The sequence below is a fragment of the Varanus komodoensis genome, unplaced genomic scaffold, assembly GCF_004798865.1.
Source record: "Varanus komodoensis strain SLA01 unplaced genomic scaffold, ASM479886v1 scaffold10, whole genome shotgun sequence".
In the NCBI taxonomy this organism is placed as follows: Eukaryota; Metazoa; Chordata; class Lepidosauria; order Squamata; family Varanidae; genus Varanus; species Varanus komodoensis.
Window position 1 is genome coordinate 30,605,177 of NW_025335269.1, and position 20,206 is coordinate 30,625,382.

Below are 20,206 nucleotides of genomic sequence, written 5' to 3' on the forward strand. Positions count from 1 at the left end.
TTGGACTGCTTTATTAAAAATGTTTTAAAAACACAGGCCAAGCTGATAGGTGAAATAGAGGTTCAGTTATCATAGTGCAAGAGATGTTTTGCTCAGACTTGCCCTTTCAAATAGGAAATTTTTTTGTTAAATGCATTTATGTCTGAAATGTAGCTGACAGTTTGGTGGGGTGCATTGCTTTAGTGCAGGTGGAAATGCAGGCCAACAGTGTGCATTTGGATCTGTGGATTGTGCTGTAGTTGGTACCTTCAGTACATTTGTGGTAGACTGTGGGTTAGGCAGCTTCGTGTTCTTCATGTGCTAGGTGAGGAATAGTAATTGCCATTTAGGGAGACCTATACAGCCTCTATAGTAGCTAATTAAAGCCTATACTCTGTTCTCTTGCAAAAAACTAAACATTTACATGTCTTCTATTCAGTCGGCTAATTTGCTCACCTTGAGCAACAGAACTGGATCAGGTGCCCTTTAGTGGGTCTTTCTTGGAACCAAGAATGCACAATTTCTTTTTGTTGTAGGGGTCACCATTTAGGCCTCATGTTCCCCCAAAGAACTTGATATAGAAGTACTTGTATGCAAGGCAGCTCTTATAAATCTTGAGTATACATGACATTTCTTTTTCTAATGCAAATACAGAGCTATAATTTTTTCACTGAGAAATTCTGATTGCCTTGCTAAACAGGTCACCTGTGCCCATGGGCATTGCTTCTGTTTTCATTTCACAAAGTCTAGCTTTCCGTGTGTGTGAATAGTCAGTTGTATAGACCGACAGCCCTAATAGAAACATACCAAGCCCTTTATCTGAAGCACAACTGGGCAGCCCCTTCATTCCTCCCCCTTTCTTGTTTACGTCATTGGTTTTGCTGCTGATTTGTACCAAACTGCCCCCTTTCCCTTGTCAGGGTTGCTGCCACTGGGGTCATCCTTTGCCCCCACTTCTCCTGCAGCTGCTGGGATCATACCTGAAATCTGTTTGGAGCTACTGCACTTGACAGTTAACCATGGACAGCATCTTCTAGTAGACACTGTCAGCCATGCTCAGAGTACCAGCCACAGAGAGCACCAGGGTGGGGTCAGGCGGTTCACTGGTCCTGTGATGGACAGAAAAAGAGAGCATAGCAGGGGAAACACAATGAGAAAATGCGGGAAATGTGATGTTGAGAGAATAGCCAGTAGGGCTCTCCAGAGGGCCCCCTGGAAGTGGCAGGGCACTGGTGAGGGGGTGTTTGGAGCAACACAGTTCAGTGCTCCTTCCACTCTACCATCTGATGCAGGCATCTCACCCTGCTTCAAGGGAGGGCCAGCCCTGCATGGTGGCCACCTGGCTGCCTGTGAGAAGCTCTCACTGGTATTCTCCAGCAATTGTTATACTTAAGTCTACTGCCTTCGGTATTGGGGGTAGTATATAGCCATCAAGGCTAGGAGCCCATGATAGCCTTATCTTCTGTGAATTTGTCTATCCCCTTTTTAAAGTTGTACAGTTTGGTGGCCATCTCTACATCTTGTAGTAGTGAATTCCATAGTTTAACTCTGTGTTATGTGAAGAGGTGCTTCCTTTTATCTGGCCTGAATGTCCCACCATTCACCTTTATAAGATGATCCCAGGTTCTAGTATTGTAAGAGAAGAAAGAAAGCATCCCCTTCTCCAATTCCATTGCATGTTGCCTAATTCTGTACACCTTGTATCTCCCATTACTTTTTTCTAAGCTTAGCTGTCACAGGCATGATATCTGGAAGAGGTAATACTATAACCCCATTATAGAGGACTTTCCAGTCTTTTAATTCCTTTAGTTGCCCTTCTCTGCACCTTTTCCAATCTACTGTGTACTTCTTGAGGTACGTTGGACAGTGCTGTATAGTACTCTAAGTATCTATCAGCTTAAAGAGCAGCTTCGGAAGTAACTCTAGCTTGGAATTTATGACCACTTCCTCTTTGGCCTTATAATGTGTCCTTGTGCAACAAGCCACTGATAAACAATTACTTTTCAACAACAATATGTTTTTAATATATAATAGATATTACCAAACTGTTCAGATATTTTCTGTAGTGTAGAACACAGTTGTCCTACTCATAAATTTTATTCATGATTTTCTTTATTGTTCCTGCTGAAAGTCATTTTTCTTATTTGTAAATCATATAAGTGTTACAAATGTAACTATAGGATTACTGACTATTTACCATAGCAGTCATTTTATATCCCTGTTGTAAATTTCCTATCAAGGCTGGTGATTTTGTCTTTCAAAATTTGTCATTTTATATCTTCCTTATCAATTTTATTACAAGATTGGCACTTGTGCATGTATTTAAAAAGCTATTATGATGTGTGTGTGAAATGAGGGGATGTGGGAGGTTTATAAGATTTAGCAGAAGTCTGAGTTCGACTCTGCAGTTAAGCAAAGGTGATTTTGCCTTGCATCCCTGTTGGTAGCTGAACGCAGACAGGTCTCCTGCACCATTTGTTGTGGAACAGTTAGATTTGCAGTCCTTAAATTTTATAGTAGGAGCAAGGAAACCTGAGCCCTCAGAGGCCCTTCCTCCTCCCAGAAAATCCCTTGAATTTGCCTTGCCTTTCTCCATCAGAAAGGGCCCATAGAACAGGGTTTCTCAGGAACTACTGCTTCAAGATGCTTTGAGCATCTTGGAGTGGTTGCTTCCAAGGAAGCCAACTCTGTACCCCCGTTAAATGGGGTGAAAATGGGGTGTGTGCCTGAGGTCACCATGTCTCCTTTCATCTCTGGTCTCGGCACTACTGGCATGCAGCCCCTATCAGGTTTCCTCTGTGGCATTTTATGTTATATTGCTGTAACCCGCCCAGGGAATCATATGGTTAATGGGGTGGGTTAGGAATTTAATAAAAAAATAAAATAAGGCTCCTCACCCCTGTTTTATAGTCATTGTTGGGGTCTTGTTCCATATGTAGGTTTTTTTTTTTAAATTGTGGCCATAGGCCAAAGTCTTAGGCACACTTATGTAGGACTTGCTTCATATATATGGCCGCATAATTGGTGGTTGCTGTTAATGCTGCTCTGTTGGTGGACTTATATAAGGTAGTCATTTATGGGACCAGCTCCTGAGTTATTCTGTGCTAGCACAATACCCTTTATTTGGGGAATTGGGTTGCCAGCAGAAGATATGATAGAACAACATGGAGATTAGATCATACTAGTTGTTGGAACTACTTGTATATTGATTGTGTTGCATTATTTGTCCCAGTGTAGCCCCCTTAGACCAGGGGTCTCAAACTCAGCTTACCTGGGGGCCGCTGGAAGTAGAGTCTGGGTGAGGCTGGGCGACATCAAGTATTCCACCACCGCGGTGGTGGTGGGCTGCTCATCCCGCGTTGCTCCCGGAGGCCGGCCCGGGCGCCGCCAGTGCTTTGAAGGCCGCAGGGCCCCTCCCCCGTGCCGGCACACAGCTTAGAGGGAACATTGCGCCCAGGGTAACGACTCACGCAGGTGCGTGTGAAAAAAATGTGCAGGCCGCACTATCACTAAACTTTGATATCGTGGGGGCCACAAAATATCATCCCACGGGCCGCAATTGGCCCGCAGGCCGCAAGTTTGAGACCCCTGCCTTAGACCACGTTTTAATATCAGCCTCTAGAACATACAATACGTAGCACAGCTGACTGTTAAGTAAGACCTCTAGGACTAGGAGGTTTTTTTTTTTTCCTAGGCTTAGGAGCTGTGAACCAAGATTGATTGAGGAACTGATAAAAAAGTTAAATATAAAATTAGAATTTCAATTTTAAGCACTTTACTCTCACAAAAGAACAAGCTGTTTCTTTAAAAATAAACTTAAAGTAGATCCTCTCCCTTCTTTCCCTACGGTAACAGTAATTGGATTAACTAAACTTTTTCTAACCTGGTACCCTTCAGTTGTGGTGTGGTGTACAGTGTGCTGGAGTATAACTTCTAGCATCCCTGGTCTACATGGCAAAAACCCAATGGCTGGGGATTCTGGGAATTGTAGTTCTAGGGTAAGAGTGTTTCAGCTAACCACACTTCTCTTTTTGGATATAACAACAAATTGTAATTAGTTTAAACCAGGGAGTTTCTCTAGGCATGTGTCAGTGGAGAATACAAGTGAGAAGCACTTGAATCTGAGGATTGATCAGACTTGTTTGCATAATGCAATGTTTTAAAATGACGTCTGAACAATTCATAGAAAACTGTTGCATGGTATAACAGTATTAATATAAATATATGAATTTGGGAGATCCTGAGTTATGACAGAAGTAAAAACTAAACCCAATACTTAGCCCTAGTCATTATGCTACAGTAACATTATAAAAATATTAAAGCATATAGAAAGACATGTTGTCTTTTGAGTTTTGTATTTTCTGCGTGCTTTAGCTTATGTTTTGGTTTTCCTGGGGCACACAAAAAAGCAACCATAACTCAGGTATTCATTGTTATCCTCCGGTGATGACATCATCCTGCCTCCAGGGTAAGCTTGCTAGTCACCCATATGTTTGATGCACGGAGACCACAAGGAAGAAAGTCAGGTCACTTATTACAACTTGTTCTTCAAGTGATCATCTGTGCATTCATACAACCCACCCACTGGCCCCACTTGCTGTTGAACTGAAGACAACTATCCCCCCATTACAAGAGACACAGGGACTGGATTGGGGCAGTGCAGCATCCCTCCTTCAATCCTGGGACCTATAGGTGGTCTCAGTGAAACTGACGAAATGGGTAGGATGGTTAGATCACTAGAGGATCATGGGGAGGACTGCTGTGCCAAAGGAGCAGTCTGCCCTTGACCGGATGTTTAGCAACTATTAAAGGAAAGATGCAGTTAACAACTTAAAATTATCTTTGAAGTTAAGCTGTAGTACTAGCATTGATTTACTACATCTTATGGTGATGTTGTTCTTGTGTTGTTATATAGACAGGGATGGTGCGTTGTGATACAGCTGTGGGAACTCCAGACTACATATCACCTGAAGTATTAAAGTCACAAGGCGGTGATGGTTACTATGGAAGGGAATGTGACTGGTGGTCTGTAGGAGTTTTTCTGTTTGAGATGCTGGTTGGTAAGTAGGCGATCCCTCTTGTCCTGTCCCTTCATAGTGCTTGGATCACAAAAGGTTGTGCATTGCAGCTAACATCCCATGTGGTTTTTGATGCAAGTAGACCATAGTTATTAGGTTGTTCCTTAATTAATCTACTTGTTATGCTGCAGCTAGGTGTTCACAGTTTGCGGGTGGGCTTCCTAAGAAGGCAAGGAGAATGGTTATAGGAAAAAACCCTCACCAACTGATTGTTCTGTAACCATTGATTAGGTTGTTGCGGCAAAGGGATGAAATACAATTCCACACCCCAGTTGCAGAAATATCCTCTCATCCACCTTCCAGTTTGTTCTATTTCCTAAGAGTTGTTGGATCAACATGAGAAATTTTCATGCTAAATCACACAGTATACTGACATATTTTTCCTTTGAGTTGAGGAACATTAATTATACCGAAGTGCCTGTCCCAAAGCTTCCTTCTATACTTTAGACATACTTCTATGTATGTTGTAATATAAGGCTTGCACAGATTTGTGCTGGTATCTTGCTTTAATCAGTTTAGTTTGAAAAGACCCACTATGTATTTCTTTTGATTGTAGGTTGCTTGGTTCATCATCTGAAGTTATTTTTATTTTCTGCTTTTCCCTTTTGTAGTGAACTTACAGTGGTTAATATTGATGCATTTTTTAATTTTAGGAGATACTCCTTTTTATGCTGATTCATTGGTTGGAACATACAGTAAAATAATGGATCACAAAAACTCGTTGCATTTCCCAGAAGATGTGGAAATCTCAAAGTATGCGAAGGACCTTATCTGTGCCTTTTTAACAGACAGGTATGTTTGTTTGTTTGCTTCACTTCTTTCTTTATTTATTTATAAAATTTGTATGCCGTCCATTACTTGTGTCTCAGGACAGCTTGCAACATAAATCAGAATAAAATAGATAAAATAGCACCTCATAGCCCAGAGGCTGGCAGAAATTGTTCTCTCTCAGTAAAATGGAATTGTTCTAACTGTCCTATCAAAATATGTTTTCAGGAGAACATACTTTGTGTCATCTAGTGAGCGCAGTTGATGAGATTCTGTGCATAATCAAACTCAAACTAAAATCTGCCTTTTCTCAGTAGTTCAGCCAATGTTTTGTCATGTATGTTGAGTGAGGAGAGAATCAGAAAAAATAGAGCTGAAATAAGCATCTTTCTGCAGACCTAAGCAATGGACTTTTAAGCATGGAGCATTGTCATATATTGAGCAACCTTGCAAAAAGTGCAAGAGGTGAATTAATTTAGCTTCTGTCCATGTTCAAGGGGAGAGAGGGAAAGGAGGAGAAAGTAATGCCTGAGAAAAGCTCTTGAATTGCTTGATTCCAACGTCCATATTAGGCTAACTAAACACTCATAATAATATATTTATTAGGCTAACTAAGCAGTTCCATAACAAACAAATGGAAGCTTTTGAAACCTCCAAATGTCTTCATTAGGTAACATGTTACAAAAAACAGATTGGCAGGGATAGTGGGGGAAAGACACTTGATGTCATGATCCCTGTCTAATTAGAGTTACTATGTTGAGGCAGAGCGATGATACAGTCATTCAAATAGGGCTGTACCAGCTGATGTAATGGTTTTCGTGCCTGTAGGGCCACTGGAGATTGGAGGGATTGAAACCTCAGGGATTAAAGTGGCACCCTCAGATGGCATAACATCCTCTTCTTCCAGCGTAGAATCTTGCAGTTGCATGGCTAAATTTGGTTATAACAAAAACCAAACATGTCAGCTATAAGAACAATTCCAAAATTCATCCACATTATATTTAAGCATACTTGGATTCTCCCCATCCTCTTTGCGTATGCTTTCCTGTTTACATTAAATATGGTGTTCAGTAGAATTGTTTAAAACAGAGTACCCTTTAATATATATACAGTTGTTTCTGAAGTACTTAAAAATGACAAGGAATATCTGTCATTTGACTTATTCTAGTACACAAGTGAATTCCTACATGAGCTTTCAGTAACACAAAAAAGCTCTTTTTAAAAGAAATGAATTTGACCCTTGAATAGTGGTTTCATTATACATTTTAAGGAAGAGGTGTGTGTATATGTGTGTGGGTGTTTTTAAATTAGAGGCAAAGGATGCAGTTTTTGAAATACTCATTTCAGTAGGGTTTGAATAACCGTTCTGTGTTTGGAAGCCAGGTTTTCCATCGTTTATATCCAAATGTTTGTACTGTGGTTTGGCAAGCTCGATAGGTTTGCGTTTTTTAAAAAAGCTTTTTCCTGCATTCCTTTTCTACACTATCCAGTTGGAAATATGTTTTACTCTACACGTGGCAGACTGAGATTTTCAGCCATTTCATTCTGCATATGAGAGAGTGCTGAGAGCATGCATATTGAGAGGATTTGAATCGCAATTCATTTTGATGAAAAAGCTGCCCTGAATTATACTATATCTTTAATGCTTAGGCATCTCTGCACTTAAGCAGAATCTAAGAATACATTATTTGAACATGAAAGGCTATTGATCATAATGTACAGTTTGTATTAATTGCTATGCTTAGGGAGGTGCGTCTGGGGAGGAATGGAGTAGAAGAAATTAAATCGCATCCGTTCTTTAAGAATGATCAATGGGATTGGGATAACATTCGAGACAGTAAGTACCTTTTTAATATGAAAAAAGTTCTTTCTTTTGTAAAACCTCAGTTGGGTTAGCATGGACTAAAAATAAAGAAGTTCTAAAACAGTCTCAGTAGAACCTGCAATTTGTAAATTGTATTTTCCTGCATATGTCAAAGCTTTACAATCGCCTGCATTTTTCTCACTTAAGCACCGTAGAGAATGAAATCAGTTTACATACATGTATGTAAAAGCAGCATTTATTGTAGTTAATATTTCCTTCAGTGCTGAACTCACTTATAAATGGCCTGAAGCACTTTGGACCTCATTTGTTCAGGCTTCTTCCACTATCTTCAGCTGTATTTGCATTCTGTTTGCATGTGGAGTGTGAGGAGAGCCATTTTCTGTTCCATGTTCTTTGTTTGTGCTACAGAATTTTGGTTGGGGCTGGTGATGTTGTTGGGTGACTACAAAGATAGTTGACCTACAAAGACCTAAGCCAACATTTGTAAACCCTGGAATGCACTATCTCAAAAATTATGGTTTGCATGTCGCAATAAGTGACCTGCAGTTAATTAGCCATGTATGTCGCTTTACTTTTGTAAGGTAAAATAGTTCTGAGTTGGCTTGAGTTCTTATTTTGTACCTCTTTCAGTCCTACAAAACATGTAGCACTGCAGCCATGTGGTGTGACTCACCAGTTGACCCCTTTGGCCTTAATTCTGTGGCTTGGATAATGAGGACTACAAACACAAGGGAGCTTACATGTTGGCATTCCCCTGCCCACAGTTTCCCTGCCCTTCCTATAAAACTTCTCCCGAGCTCCACTTGTGCAAGCTACGTATCTGTTCCTACTTCTGGTACATCCCCTTAGCTGCTATGGCCTTCAGGAGCGTCTCATGATCCTCAGGACAAGCTTGAAGGAGGGGAGGGATACTTCCTGTTCACTTGCAGCTTTCAGAAAGTGTAAATTTCTCAGTCTTTCAAGATGTGTGAAACTGGGGTCATGTGAAGATCTTGGCACACTACCGAACACAGATAGCATGCTATATAGGGCAAATCTCTTTCATGGCAGAAGAAATAACTGCTTTTCAAGATGGTCAGTTTTGTTCTAATATACCTATTTGCCCTTTTTTCTTTTTAGCTGCTGCTCCAGTTGTACCTGAGCTGAGTAGTGATATAGACAGTAGCAATTTTGATGACATTGAAGATGATAAAGGAGATGTTGAAACCTTTCCAGTCCCCAAAGCCTTTGTTGGAAACCAGTTGCCTTTCATAGGATTTACGTACTTTAGAGAAAATCTGTATGTAATATACTTGTGAACATATGCATGACAATTGTGCCTGCTGCTACAGTCATGATTAATATTCATAGTTTTCATTATACGGTGTATTTTTATAATTTCCATAAATACTGTATTTGGTATAGGTCTGTGTGCGTGAATGCAGTGAGAGGAGTACAAGTAAAATATGCATAATATTTGGACTTTTTGCTTTCATATTTACATATATTTATCTGCATGGTAATATAGTTCTGTGTATGAATAAATGACACTGGCATGGGTATTTGCAAAGTCTTAAAATGTATATGGGTTTTGAGAAAAGCTCTCAGTCTGTTCTCTTTTTAACCAGAAGGCCTTGGGGTCATTTACCATGAAAAGAAGGAGAATTAACACTGAATAAAAGTGCCTTCATTCTGAGAGTAGTCTGGTGGGGATTAAGACTTGAGAGAATTGATTAAAATGAGTTGATTGGCATAGTCGCTGGAGTTTTTAAAAACCCGAGTTGTTTTCAACAGGTTGCTAAGTGACTTTTCTGAGCTCTCTAGGGAAGTTGAACCCTGCAAGAATGATGGGGCTAGGAAGAACGAACCAAGGAAAAATGAGGCAAGCATTCTCTTTTTAGTGATCAACGCTAAGTGGATGTAAAATATTTGTTACGCATGATAATTACTTTCACTGTGTGTGTTAGCTTATCAACAGTTAACATGAATTGTACAGCTCTAGAACTACTTGTGAGTAGTCCTAATATAACTAAAGGAGCTGTTGGTCATTATATGGCTTATATTTAGTTCTTAGAATAATTGAAAGTATCAATATTAAGTCTGGAAATACCAAGGTAGTGAGGCTATATATGTGGTTGGAAAATATGGATGGGAAGACTTGTTAGAAGGGAAGGAAGGAAGGAAGGAAGGACGGAAGGAAGGAAGGAGCATTGATCTCTGATTTTTTATATCTGTTTTTACAGGATATTGAAGAGGTAAGTCCAATATTTTACACTGTTGATGACATGGTTTGCCACCTTTCAGTATGCAATGAACTTTCAAAATATGTTCTAGTAGGTTGGAGATTTCCAAAATACCATTCTAAACAAACAGTATCCAATACTTGGTTATTCCCGAGAGTAATTGTGTGTTTGGTTGGTGGTGATAAACTTGAGAGTTACCACTCATTAAGAAATACTAAGCTAATTTTTATGAGTTTTCAGTTTATTTTCATATATTCACATTTTTAAAAAGTGGTATTTAAAAACCTACCATTTGTTTGTAGATATGTAAAGTATTTAGCAAATTTTAAGTAATACATTGAGTTTTTTCAGTAAATCCAAAATACAGAGGACAATCACATTCTATGAAATTTATTACTATCCCTCAAACTTTCAAGGCTTACCTAAGGGGCACATTTGCACCCACTGAAGTTTTCATAATTTACTAAAGCAATTTTATGGCTGGAATCTATAACTTTGCATATTGCAAACTGATAAGTTTACAATATTTGTAACATTTTGCAACTTTCAAAAAAGTTGGACTTTGAAATATGCCATTTACAGTAGTTAGAAACATTAAGAACATTAATGGCTATGAGTATGAGCATCCTATGAATTTTAATTTATTCTTCGCAGTCACTGAGTGGGGATTTGTTTCTACCAAATATAGTGTAGCATTCTTGATATTTCCATGAACTACTGAGTGTAGTTCATAGTTTCAGATATGGTTACAGCTAAAACAAAAAAATATTTTTAGTTATTGTCATAAGGTTGGTGACATTCATTTAGGTGAGCTAACTTTACAAGTTGCAGTCATTTGAGAAGCACTTAGAAACTGTGTTTTTCTTCTGTCAGTTTGCACAATTTCAGGAAAAAGTAAGCAGATTAGAAGACCAGCTTCGCAATGAAATTCAAGCCAAAGATGAGCTCGAACAGAAATGCAGGTAAAAATTTTTTTCCCTGTCATGGAGAAGCTGTTTGAGAAATGTGCAGTTGAGTACCATATGAGAAAGAATGCCTGTATCAAGGGCCATAAAAAGCAGTATATATCTCTCACACAGCTGCAATCCTGTTGCCTCCCAGCATCATCTGGGAATCCATAGGATTTTTTGGAGTCCTAGCTATGAAATCCTGTAATCTGACACCAAAGTTCAGGCCTTTGCTTAGCTGTTGTACAAAAAAAGGGGAGGGGGGCACTGACTGCCTCCACTCCCATCCCAACTGTGCAAAAAGGGATAGCAAACAGTGGCCCACAGATTACAGTATTTCCAAGCAGTGCCCCAGCTTCCTTTTCTTCCTCTCCCTAGTGCTTTATCTAGAGGGCCAAAAAGAGCCTTCTAAAAATGCATGGTGTAATGTGGAGGCTACTGTTCCTCATTCCATACATTGTATTGTGCGCCAAGGTTGCTCTTCCAAGTTTCAAAAGCCACAGATGGTTTTCCTTGTAAAGCATTCTTTACTGGCCCAAAAGCACAAATCACCCAGAACAAATCTCCAAGCATCCACCAAGCAGTTTGTTGAACCCAATCTAGTATTCACCTCCAGGAACTCTCCATACGGGCATGCCTGGGCCCCATCCCTTTGGGAGGGACCTTCTGAAAGAGAGCACACCTCTTCGTTGTATGGGCCACCCTCCTCTGCTGATGCTGCATCATGGGGCTGAACCAAGGCTGCCTGGCCTGTGCCTGAGATGCACTCATTCTCAGAGTCTGCTCTTGCCTGCTGTATATCTTGGTCATTCCCAAGAGCTGCCTGCCTGCCTGAGGCATCTGCCCTTGAGATAACACTGCCTTCCTCAAGCACTTGCCCTTTGATCTGCTTCATGTTCTGATTCTTCTGTAATCCAGCCAGCAGTCCTTGGGAGCAAGAACTCAAAGCAACCATCCATCTTCCTTATTTGCAACTCACAGGGTGCATGTAAGCCTCCCAAGTTTAGATGCTTTCATGCAGTGAGCGTGCAGGACATTGGATTACACCCTTAATTTATACTGTTTCCTTGTGTTTTTTAATATTTCGTGGGTTCATTTCATTTGGTGGTTGGCAGACTCTCATAGGACTGAGTTGTATTCCAGTTCTTGCCCCTGCTTTCCCGGTAGTAGAACTGGTTGTTTCAGGTGAATGTGGTTGATAATTTCTAATTTCAAAAAGAATTAACTGCAAAGTCATAATGTCATGACTGCTTTCGTTTTATTCTTTTTCATACATCTGTATGCTTCAGGCTTTTTGGTTAGTGTTTGCATATTCTCATGTCACATACTTAGGCATATAATGTGAAATTTTTAAGAGCATTTGGAGCACTTTCAGTTCTGTTTGTGTTGTATGTAATTTAGCAGCCACTAATAAGGTTTTAGAGACTTTCAAAGTTTACAACAGATACTGAAGTCACCCTGTTTCCCTTAGATAATTGTATGATTTTCTCCTTATGTTTTCCCAGAACCATTAATAATCACCTAGAGAAGATAATAAAGGAATTGGATGAGGAGGTAAAGTAGCACCTTGAACTTTTTTATTTGTGTATTTCAGTATTTTTAATCTATCCTTTTAGGTAACAAGGCAATGAGAGTATGTCCACATAGGCATTGTTGTGGTATAGTTCTAACAATTGTTGCTTTAATAATAAATAAATTGGAATATCTATTACAGCATATTGGTGAGAAAAATGTAAACTGATTTAGATATCCCTATCTGTTCACCTATATCAGTGATCACGTATTAATTTAGCAATATAATACTTGGTGCTTTGTTGTTGATTTCATTATAATATAAATTACAATCTAAATGTGGACTCTTAAGGCCAAATGATATGGCTCACTTTATACTATACCTGGCCTAGACTTCTAAAGCTTCTTACTGCTTGCAAAAAGTCACATTTAGATCCAAATCATAGATTTCTAACAAATAGATTTGTGTGACTGCTTTGTTTGGAAATTTTCTACCTGTTCACAATTGTGCATAGACACATCTGCCTGGCATAGTATATTTATGGTAGCCAAATATGAAGCATATTTGTTAATTTACTGTGTTAATCAGTGCTGATGGGCTCTTTGCTGTAAAGTTAGAAAAATGTCAGTCATCTTCTTGAATGATAAATATGCCTCTTGTTTTTCAATGCGTACTTTTAGACAACCTCAAGAAAAAATCTGGAATCTGCTTTAAGACAATTGGAAAGAGAGAAAGCTCTTATTCAACATAAAAATGCAGAATATCAGCGGAAGGCAGAACATGAGGCAGATAAAAAACGCAATCTAGAAAACGATGGTATGTGGACTAGAGTCTGAAAGAGATATTAATTCATTGACAGTGGGAGGTGGGATGACCATGAGCAATGTTGTTTTCTTGCTGTTTGGAATTTGCAAAAAGCTATTGCAAATATGTTTGGAATTATTAATTTATTGTTTTATTAGTTAACAGTTTGAAGGACCAGCTTGAAGAGTTAAAAAAGAGAAACCAGAACTCCCAAATATCAAATGAAAAAATAATTCAACTACAGAGACAGGCAAGCTATATTTCTGTTTATAAGTTAGACTAACAGTTTGAGGGGTAAGTTAGAGTCTTTCTGGTTAAAAAAAGGGGATTGTGGTGATAAGCTTTATTGGAGCAATGCCATATTGGAGATGTTTTAAAGCCTTTTGATTTTGGTTTCTGTGTAATTGTCTGATTTTTCTTCATGGCTCTATAGCTGGATGAAGCCAACGCTTTACTACGCACAGAGTCTGATACAGCAGCCAGGTTGAGAAAGAACCAAACAGAAAGTACAAAGCAGATTCAGCAGTTGGAAGCTAATAATAGAGAATTGCAAGATAAAAACTGTGCACTGGAGAATACAAAGATCAGACTTGAAAAGGACTTCCTCAATCTTCAGTCAGTTCTAGAATCTGAAAGAAGAGATCGAACTCATGGGTCAGAGATTATCAGTGATCTACAGGGTATGAAAACCAGTGTTCCGAAATCTGGCCTGAATTTTATCAATGGACAGTGTTACATGCCTGGGATTTTAGTAGCATTCCTAGTATGCTTTACTAACATACTTGCATTTAGTTGCTCAGGATGTAGTGGCTGATGGGCTTTCTGATTTTTCCAACACCTTTTGAAACATCTGGGAGATAGCATTAAATGGTACTTGATAAAATATTATTTATTTTACACATTATGCCATGTGTAGCTAATACTCTTTTCCTGTTGACTTCTTCTAAATATTTCCTTAGGTCGGGTATCTAGTCTGGAAGAAGAAGTAAAGAATGGGAAGAATGCATTAGCTAAACTTGAGACAGAGAAAAGACAGCTACAGGACAGGTTCACAGAACTGGAAAAGGTAACCATCAGAGAAAATAGTAAAATATGTATTGCTTTAACGCAGCCAATGTAGGCTGCCTCTTGCGTGAACACCGTAACATGGTGAGGGGCTTGGGAGGGTCAGAGAATCCAAGAACAATGCTGCCATGAGAAACTTCTGTAGGGCAGCTACTGGGCAAGAGTGGTAATTGAAGGCAAGCACTGGTGGAGGATCTTTCACAGGCAGCAGTAGTGAAGCTCAAACCAATTCTGCTTACAATTACGCAAAAGAACATTCTTACCTTGAAACCCCCAAGATGAAACAATCCAGTATAAAACAAGAGATAGTGCCAGAAGATGAGACTGCCTGGTCAGAGGGCACTGGGGAAGAGTGAAGGACAAGTACAAACACTGCTGCTGCTAATGATGCAAAACTGAAAGGAAACCTAGAGGCTAACATGCTCACTGGAAAAGGAAAGTCTTATGCTGCAGAACACACATAATTGCATCATGGAACCTGAGTAATATGAACCAAGCAAACCGGAAACTGTAAAGCAAGCAAGAAATGGTTAAACATTGCAGTACTTGGTGTGAGCAAATTAAAGTGGACTGGAATGGAGCATTTTCAGTCAGATGAACACAAACCATTTTACTCAGGAAGTGACAGACTTGGAAGAAATTGAGTGGCTCTAATACTGAGGCAAGATGGAGTGTCTCTAATGGAGCGGTTCTAATGTGCAAAGTCTGACTGAATCATAAAAATCAGAATTCATGAAAAAGCAATCAGCATAACCATCACTGAATTGTCCCCCTCAACAACAGATGCTGAAGAAGAAGAAATTAGAAAGTTTTATGCAGGCATCAAAAAGGAAATTTATAACATGCCAGAACAAGACATGCTGATCATCATGGGTGTCTGGCATGCAAAAGTAGGAAAAAGCATGATCCAATCTTGTAGGGCTGGAGCAAGAAATGAAGCAGGAGAACAACTCTTATAATTCTGTGAGGTGAACAGTCTGTTTATCACAAATGCATACTTTACACTACCTACAAGATGACTATATACAGAGTCACCAGATCGCCATCAAAACAATCAAATATGCTATATAATTGGAAGTGGGAGATGAAGAAGTGGTACTCTTGCTGCTGGTACAAGACTAGGCACGGATTGTGGTAGTGAACCTTTGAACTTTTAATATCAAAGCTGAAAAAGATCACTAACAGAAAGCAGTGCCAAAATACAACTTAAACAACATTCCTGAAAAATTTCAAGTCCACATAAAGAACAGATTTGCAATATTCAACTTGATTGACCGTGACCCAAAAGAGCAATGGGCTGAAACCAGAAATATTAGGGGAGAATGGCAATCCAGAGCTCTTATTAGGAAAGAATATAGTGAAAAGGAAAAGCCTAGATAGGTGACAAAAGAATTCCTCACAATTGCTAAGGACAGGCGAGAAGCAAAAGCAAATGGTGACAGAAATAGGATCAAAATCCTGGAAACAACTTTCCAGCAGCTGTGATGTAGAGGCAAAAGAACTGTTGCAGTGGCCAGTGCAAAGAAATACAAGAGGGAAACAAAAGAGGGAAAGCAATGATCTCTTCTAGAAGATGCAAGGAATCGCAGGGAAGTTTAAACCAATATTAGGAAAGCTGAAAGACCAAGAGGGAGACATACTATCTGACCAGGAGAAAATAAAGAGAAGGAAGAAGTAATTTATGGAATAACTATACAGAGCAGATTAAGCGATGGCAGACTTCTTCAAAGAGGAGTACTATGACTAAGGATCTACAATATTAGAAAAGGAAGCAAAAACTGCTCTGAAGGCACTTGGAATGAATAAAACCCTCAGAGTAGATAACCCAATAGAATAGTACCCTAATAGGACTATTGCAAGCTGCAGAGACTGAATCAGCCCAAATCCTAACAAGAATAGGCCAACAAATAGGAAAAACAAAACAGCGGTCCATAGATTGGAAATTCCAGTCCCCAAGAACAGAGATGCTAAGAAGTGCAGTAGCTCTAGGACCATTGTACTAATGTCCCAGGTAAGCAAAATGATGTTCAAGGTGTTGCCACAAAGAATATTACCATATTTGGAATGAGCTGGAATCTGAAAAGTAAGAGTCACTGGAGTTCATATTGCAAATATTTGCTGGGTCCTGGAGCACGTCAAAGAATTTGAGAAGTTTAGACTATGATTTAGAAGCTACAACAACACCTTTGATTGTTTGGATTGTGAGAAGCTTGGTCCTGAAGAAACTGGTGTGTCTCAGCATTTGATCATCCTGATGTGGACAAGAAGCTATTGTTAGAATGGAATATGGAGAAGCAGAATGACTTCCTATAGGCAAAGGCATTGGGTGTGGGTGTATTTAAGCTCCATGTCTGTTAAATCTATATGCAGAACATAAAGCTGGATTGAGATCATAGGAAGGAGGAGTGAAAATTGGTGGATAATTTAAGATATGCAGATAATACCATACTAATGTCAGAAAGCAGCAATGATAGACATGTAAGAAAAAAACGTGCAAAAGCAGGACTGCAGCTGAAAATTAAGAAAACCAAAATATTAACAACAAAAATTGCACAACTTTAACAACATGAACCAGTAGATCCTAGATCAAATCAAGCTGGAGCTTTCCCTGGAAGCAAAAATGACAATGCTGAAGCTTTTGTACTTTGGGCACATCATGAGAAGGCAATACTCGCTGGAGAAGACAACCATGGCAGAGGAAGAGGAAGACCAAATATGAGATAGCTCAGTTCCATAAAGGAATTGCTTTGAATGACAAGGGCTGAACAGAGCAGGGGCTGCTAAGAACAGGACATCTCGAAAGGCATTCATAGTATCACCATACATCAGAGATTATTTGATGGCATGTAAGAACAACATAGGGATATGGAGGGTCATGTGCAAAGAGTTATGTGATTGCTATGCTGCCATGTTCCAAGAACTCAAGCCAGTCTGGCTAACCAACTTGAAAATTCTAAAGAATTATATTTTTCCTTTGGAAGCTTTTCCTTGTGCTGCAAGACAAGTTTCACTTGAAACCTGTGATGGCATGCAAGTTATATGACAGTTCTGATAAAGTTAGAATATTAAATGCAATTCCTAATTAGTCTAATTTTAGAGAGAGACCTAAATAGGAATCAGAGTCAGAGCCTGCCTTTTTCTTCTGATACATGTCAGGCATTTCAGCTAAACGACAGAATTTTTAGTAGCATTAGTAGGATTATTTTTAAGTAACTACACTTTTACATTGACTAACTACTATGTTTTTACATTTCACAGGAGAAGAACAACATGGAAATAGATATGACTTACAAGCTCAAAGTCATGCAGCAGAACTTGGAGCAAGAAGAGGTTGAACACAAGGCAACAAAAGCTCGACTAGCAGACAAAAACAAAATATATAAATCCATTGAGGAAGCCAAGTCTGAAGCCATGAAGGGTAAGCATTGCATAGTTTCATTTATTATATTTGTTTGCTCTGCTTTTTCTTACCAAGCACTCTAACCTCATAATAATACTGTGAAGTAGGTTAAGTGATGAAAAATTTATTTGACCTCTTATTTAGCCAGCTTCATACTTGAGTGGAGGTTGGAACTGAGTTTCCCTTATGTGAGTCAGACCCTCTAGCCATTATATCACAAAAGCTAATTTTCGTTTTAAAATCTGATAATCCAAATTAATCATGTTAAATAAGTCTGTTTAACTTCAGAGCTATGTGTCAATCATCACCATCTAGATTTGGGATAGAAGTGGTGAGATATAGGCAAGTCTTGGATCCACTCGTCATTTCTCTTCCACATGGTAAACATTTTACAGGTCTAACGCTGCAGTCCTCTAAGCACTTACTTGGGAGCAAGTCCCACTGAACTCAGTAGGATTGTACTGTTAAAAAACTTCTACAGCTTTTATTATCATACCTTTGACCTCTTGTGTTTTGTCAAGAAAAGAACAGAGTAGCTGAAGATGGTATTTGAATCTTGTGTCAAGATAGTTTCATAATAAAATTATATATTATAATATGATTATAATATATAATCGTATATCATAATATATATCATGTTAAATTACAATACATTATAATGCATTAAATTACTTGGGAGAGGGAAATGCGGTCTTGCATGTAATCCATCATTCTGAGTAAACTTCTGAGTAATGTTGGACGGTTGACAATGTTCGCACACCATTTAACCTTGCACTGGAGCTTGTAGAAGTTTTAAGACCAGCTTAGTCAAAGGCAATGGCTATAAAAACTTGGGAGCACCCATGCATCAAGAAGGTGACCTCATTTTCACAAAATATTGACAATATGTGTAGGCAGTAAATTAAATCTGTCTTCAAGTAGAAAAGTAGAAAGCTGACATTGAATACTGAAGCTGAGAAGACTCACTTACATAATATTTTTAAAATGTTTGTTCAGTCCAGCCTGACTGGGCAAAATTTAAAATCATTTCCCAAACTGGGTCTTCAAAGACTTTTCTGTCCAAATTGATTCCAGTTATACATGTTTGTATAATATTTAATAGCTGTATTTTCAATTTATGTCATGCATTGTAGCACTTTCTTTTCCAGAAGTACTTCATGGTTTGCTGGTGGGACTAAGTGACAAGATGTTTTAAGAATGATGGGCATTAGTTTCCTATATATTAAATATTTGGCTTTTTTCCCCTTCAGAAATGGAAAAGAAGCTTTCAGAGGAGAGAGTCTCAAAGCAAAAAGTAGAAAACTGCTTGTTGGAAGTGGAAAAGCGGTGTTCTATGCTGGACTGTGATCTAAAACAATCACAGCAGAAAATAAATGAGCTGCTTAAGCAGAAAGATAAACTCAGCGAGGATGTAAGTACAAACAGGGAAAATTCAATAATGTTAAAGCTTCTGCCTGGATACATTTCCTGGAGTGAGTTCTTATGCAATAATTTCAAAGTTTTGAATGGAATTGAGAATTCTCTTTAGTAAAGAGGTATTTTCAAAACATGTCATGAATTTTAAACATTAGTGCAGTTTTGGTTTTTGATGGTGTTGTTTTGGTCTTCAGGTATTTTTTGAACTTTCATTGTGATTGGTAAAACTTTCTTCCCACATCCCCCCACTGAAATACATATCTTCTGACTGCTTGTTTTCCTAGGCTTACCACTGGTTAAAATGAGTGTGGTATTTTCCCCTTCCCCTCTCCCTGAAAAATGTTCATGTACCAAATGGATCCATTTATTTTCTAGGTTGAAAACTTGACATTGAAAATAGAACAGGAAACACAAAAGCGCTGCCTCACACAAAATGACCTCAAGATGCAAACACAGCATGTTAATGCATTGAAAATGACAGAAAAGCAACTAAAACAGGAAAATAATCATCTTATTGAAATCAAGCTAAGTTTGGAAAAGCAAAATAATGAACTCCGCAAGTAAGTCACTTCAGCAGGGCTTTTTGCAGCTTAGGGGCCCACATATAATGCATGCAGCGCTTAATAAGATAATGTGGTACCACATAAAAAGCAATAGATTTCCAAACAGAGAATTGATTCTTAATTCTGAACAAAGGACTACTAAAGAATTGGAGACATAATGAGGTAGTTAATTTTGTTGCACCATGAGTTATCCCCCAAACTTGAGAAATGTAAGAACATGTATTGAAATTCAGTTCTTTGCTATTTCATTTTTTCTGGTCCAGTTCGCTTGTAGTTGTATCAGCTTAGTTGCTGAAAAAGTTACTTTCATATGGAAACTTTACCATTAAGTCAAAGTAGTTTTGAATCTGGCATATTTTTTCCTAGTAATTTCTCTATAAACATGAACCATCTTGTATTTTGCCATGCTCAGCATTTCATAATCTTCTACTTATGTGTGTTACTTAAAAACAGAGTTGCTACTGGGGTGTCCTTTGAATTCAGTTGAATCCCAAATCAAATCAGGTTGGAGAGTTTCAGACATCCAATCTAGGCAGGGCTCCTCTAAAGCAGAACAAATTTGAATGTGAATATTCCTGAAAATGGATGGAAAACACATAAATTTTGAAGGTAAGGTATATACCTTA

General features: G+C 38.7%; 1 protein-coding gene across 5 annotated transcripts in view; it reads left to right on the forward strand.

Annotated features, from left to right (window-relative positions):
* Positions 1 to 20,206, forward strand: part of ROCK2 (Rho associated coiled-coil containing protein kinase 2) — an 86,774-nt gene that overhangs the window by 41,313 nt on the left and 25,255 nt on the right. For 4 of the 5 annotated variants that reach the window (XM_044417994.1, XM_044418031.1, XM_044418023.1 and 1 more), the window contains exons 6-20: positions 4,895 to 5,039; positions 5,711 to 5,849; positions 7,571 to 7,662; positions 8,770 to 8,929; positions 9,424 to 9,511; positions 9,873 to 9,884; positions 10,746 to 10,834; positions 12,325 to 12,373; positions 13,013 to 13,148; positions 13,295 to 13,386; positions 13,570 to 13,816; positions 14,096 to 14,202; positions 17,460 to 17,619; positions 18,852 to 19,012; positions 19,393 to 19,577. In XM_044417994.1, coding sequence (XP_044273929.1) covers positions 4,895 to 5,039; positions 5,711 to 5,849; positions 7,571 to 7,662; positions 8,770 to 8,929; positions 9,424 to 9,511; positions 9,873 to 9,884; positions 10,746 to 10,834; positions 12,325 to 12,373; positions 13,013 to 13,148; positions 13,295 to 13,386; positions 13,570 to 13,816; positions 14,096 to 14,202; positions 17,460 to 17,619; positions 18,852 to 19,012; positions 19,393 to 19,577 — 1,862 coding nt within the window. The remainder of the gene's footprint in view (positions 1 to 4,894; positions 5,040 to 5,710; positions 5,850 to 7,570; positions 7,663 to 8,769; positions 8,930 to 9,423; positions 9,512 to 9,872; positions 9,885 to 10,745; positions 10,835 to 12,324; positions 12,374 to 13,012; positions 13,149 to 13,294; positions 13,387 to 13,569; positions 13,817 to 14,095; positions 14,203 to 17,459; positions 17,620 to 18,851; positions 19,013 to 19,392; positions 19,578 to 20,206) is intronic. The other variant, XM_044418004.1, reaches the window with a different exon arrangement.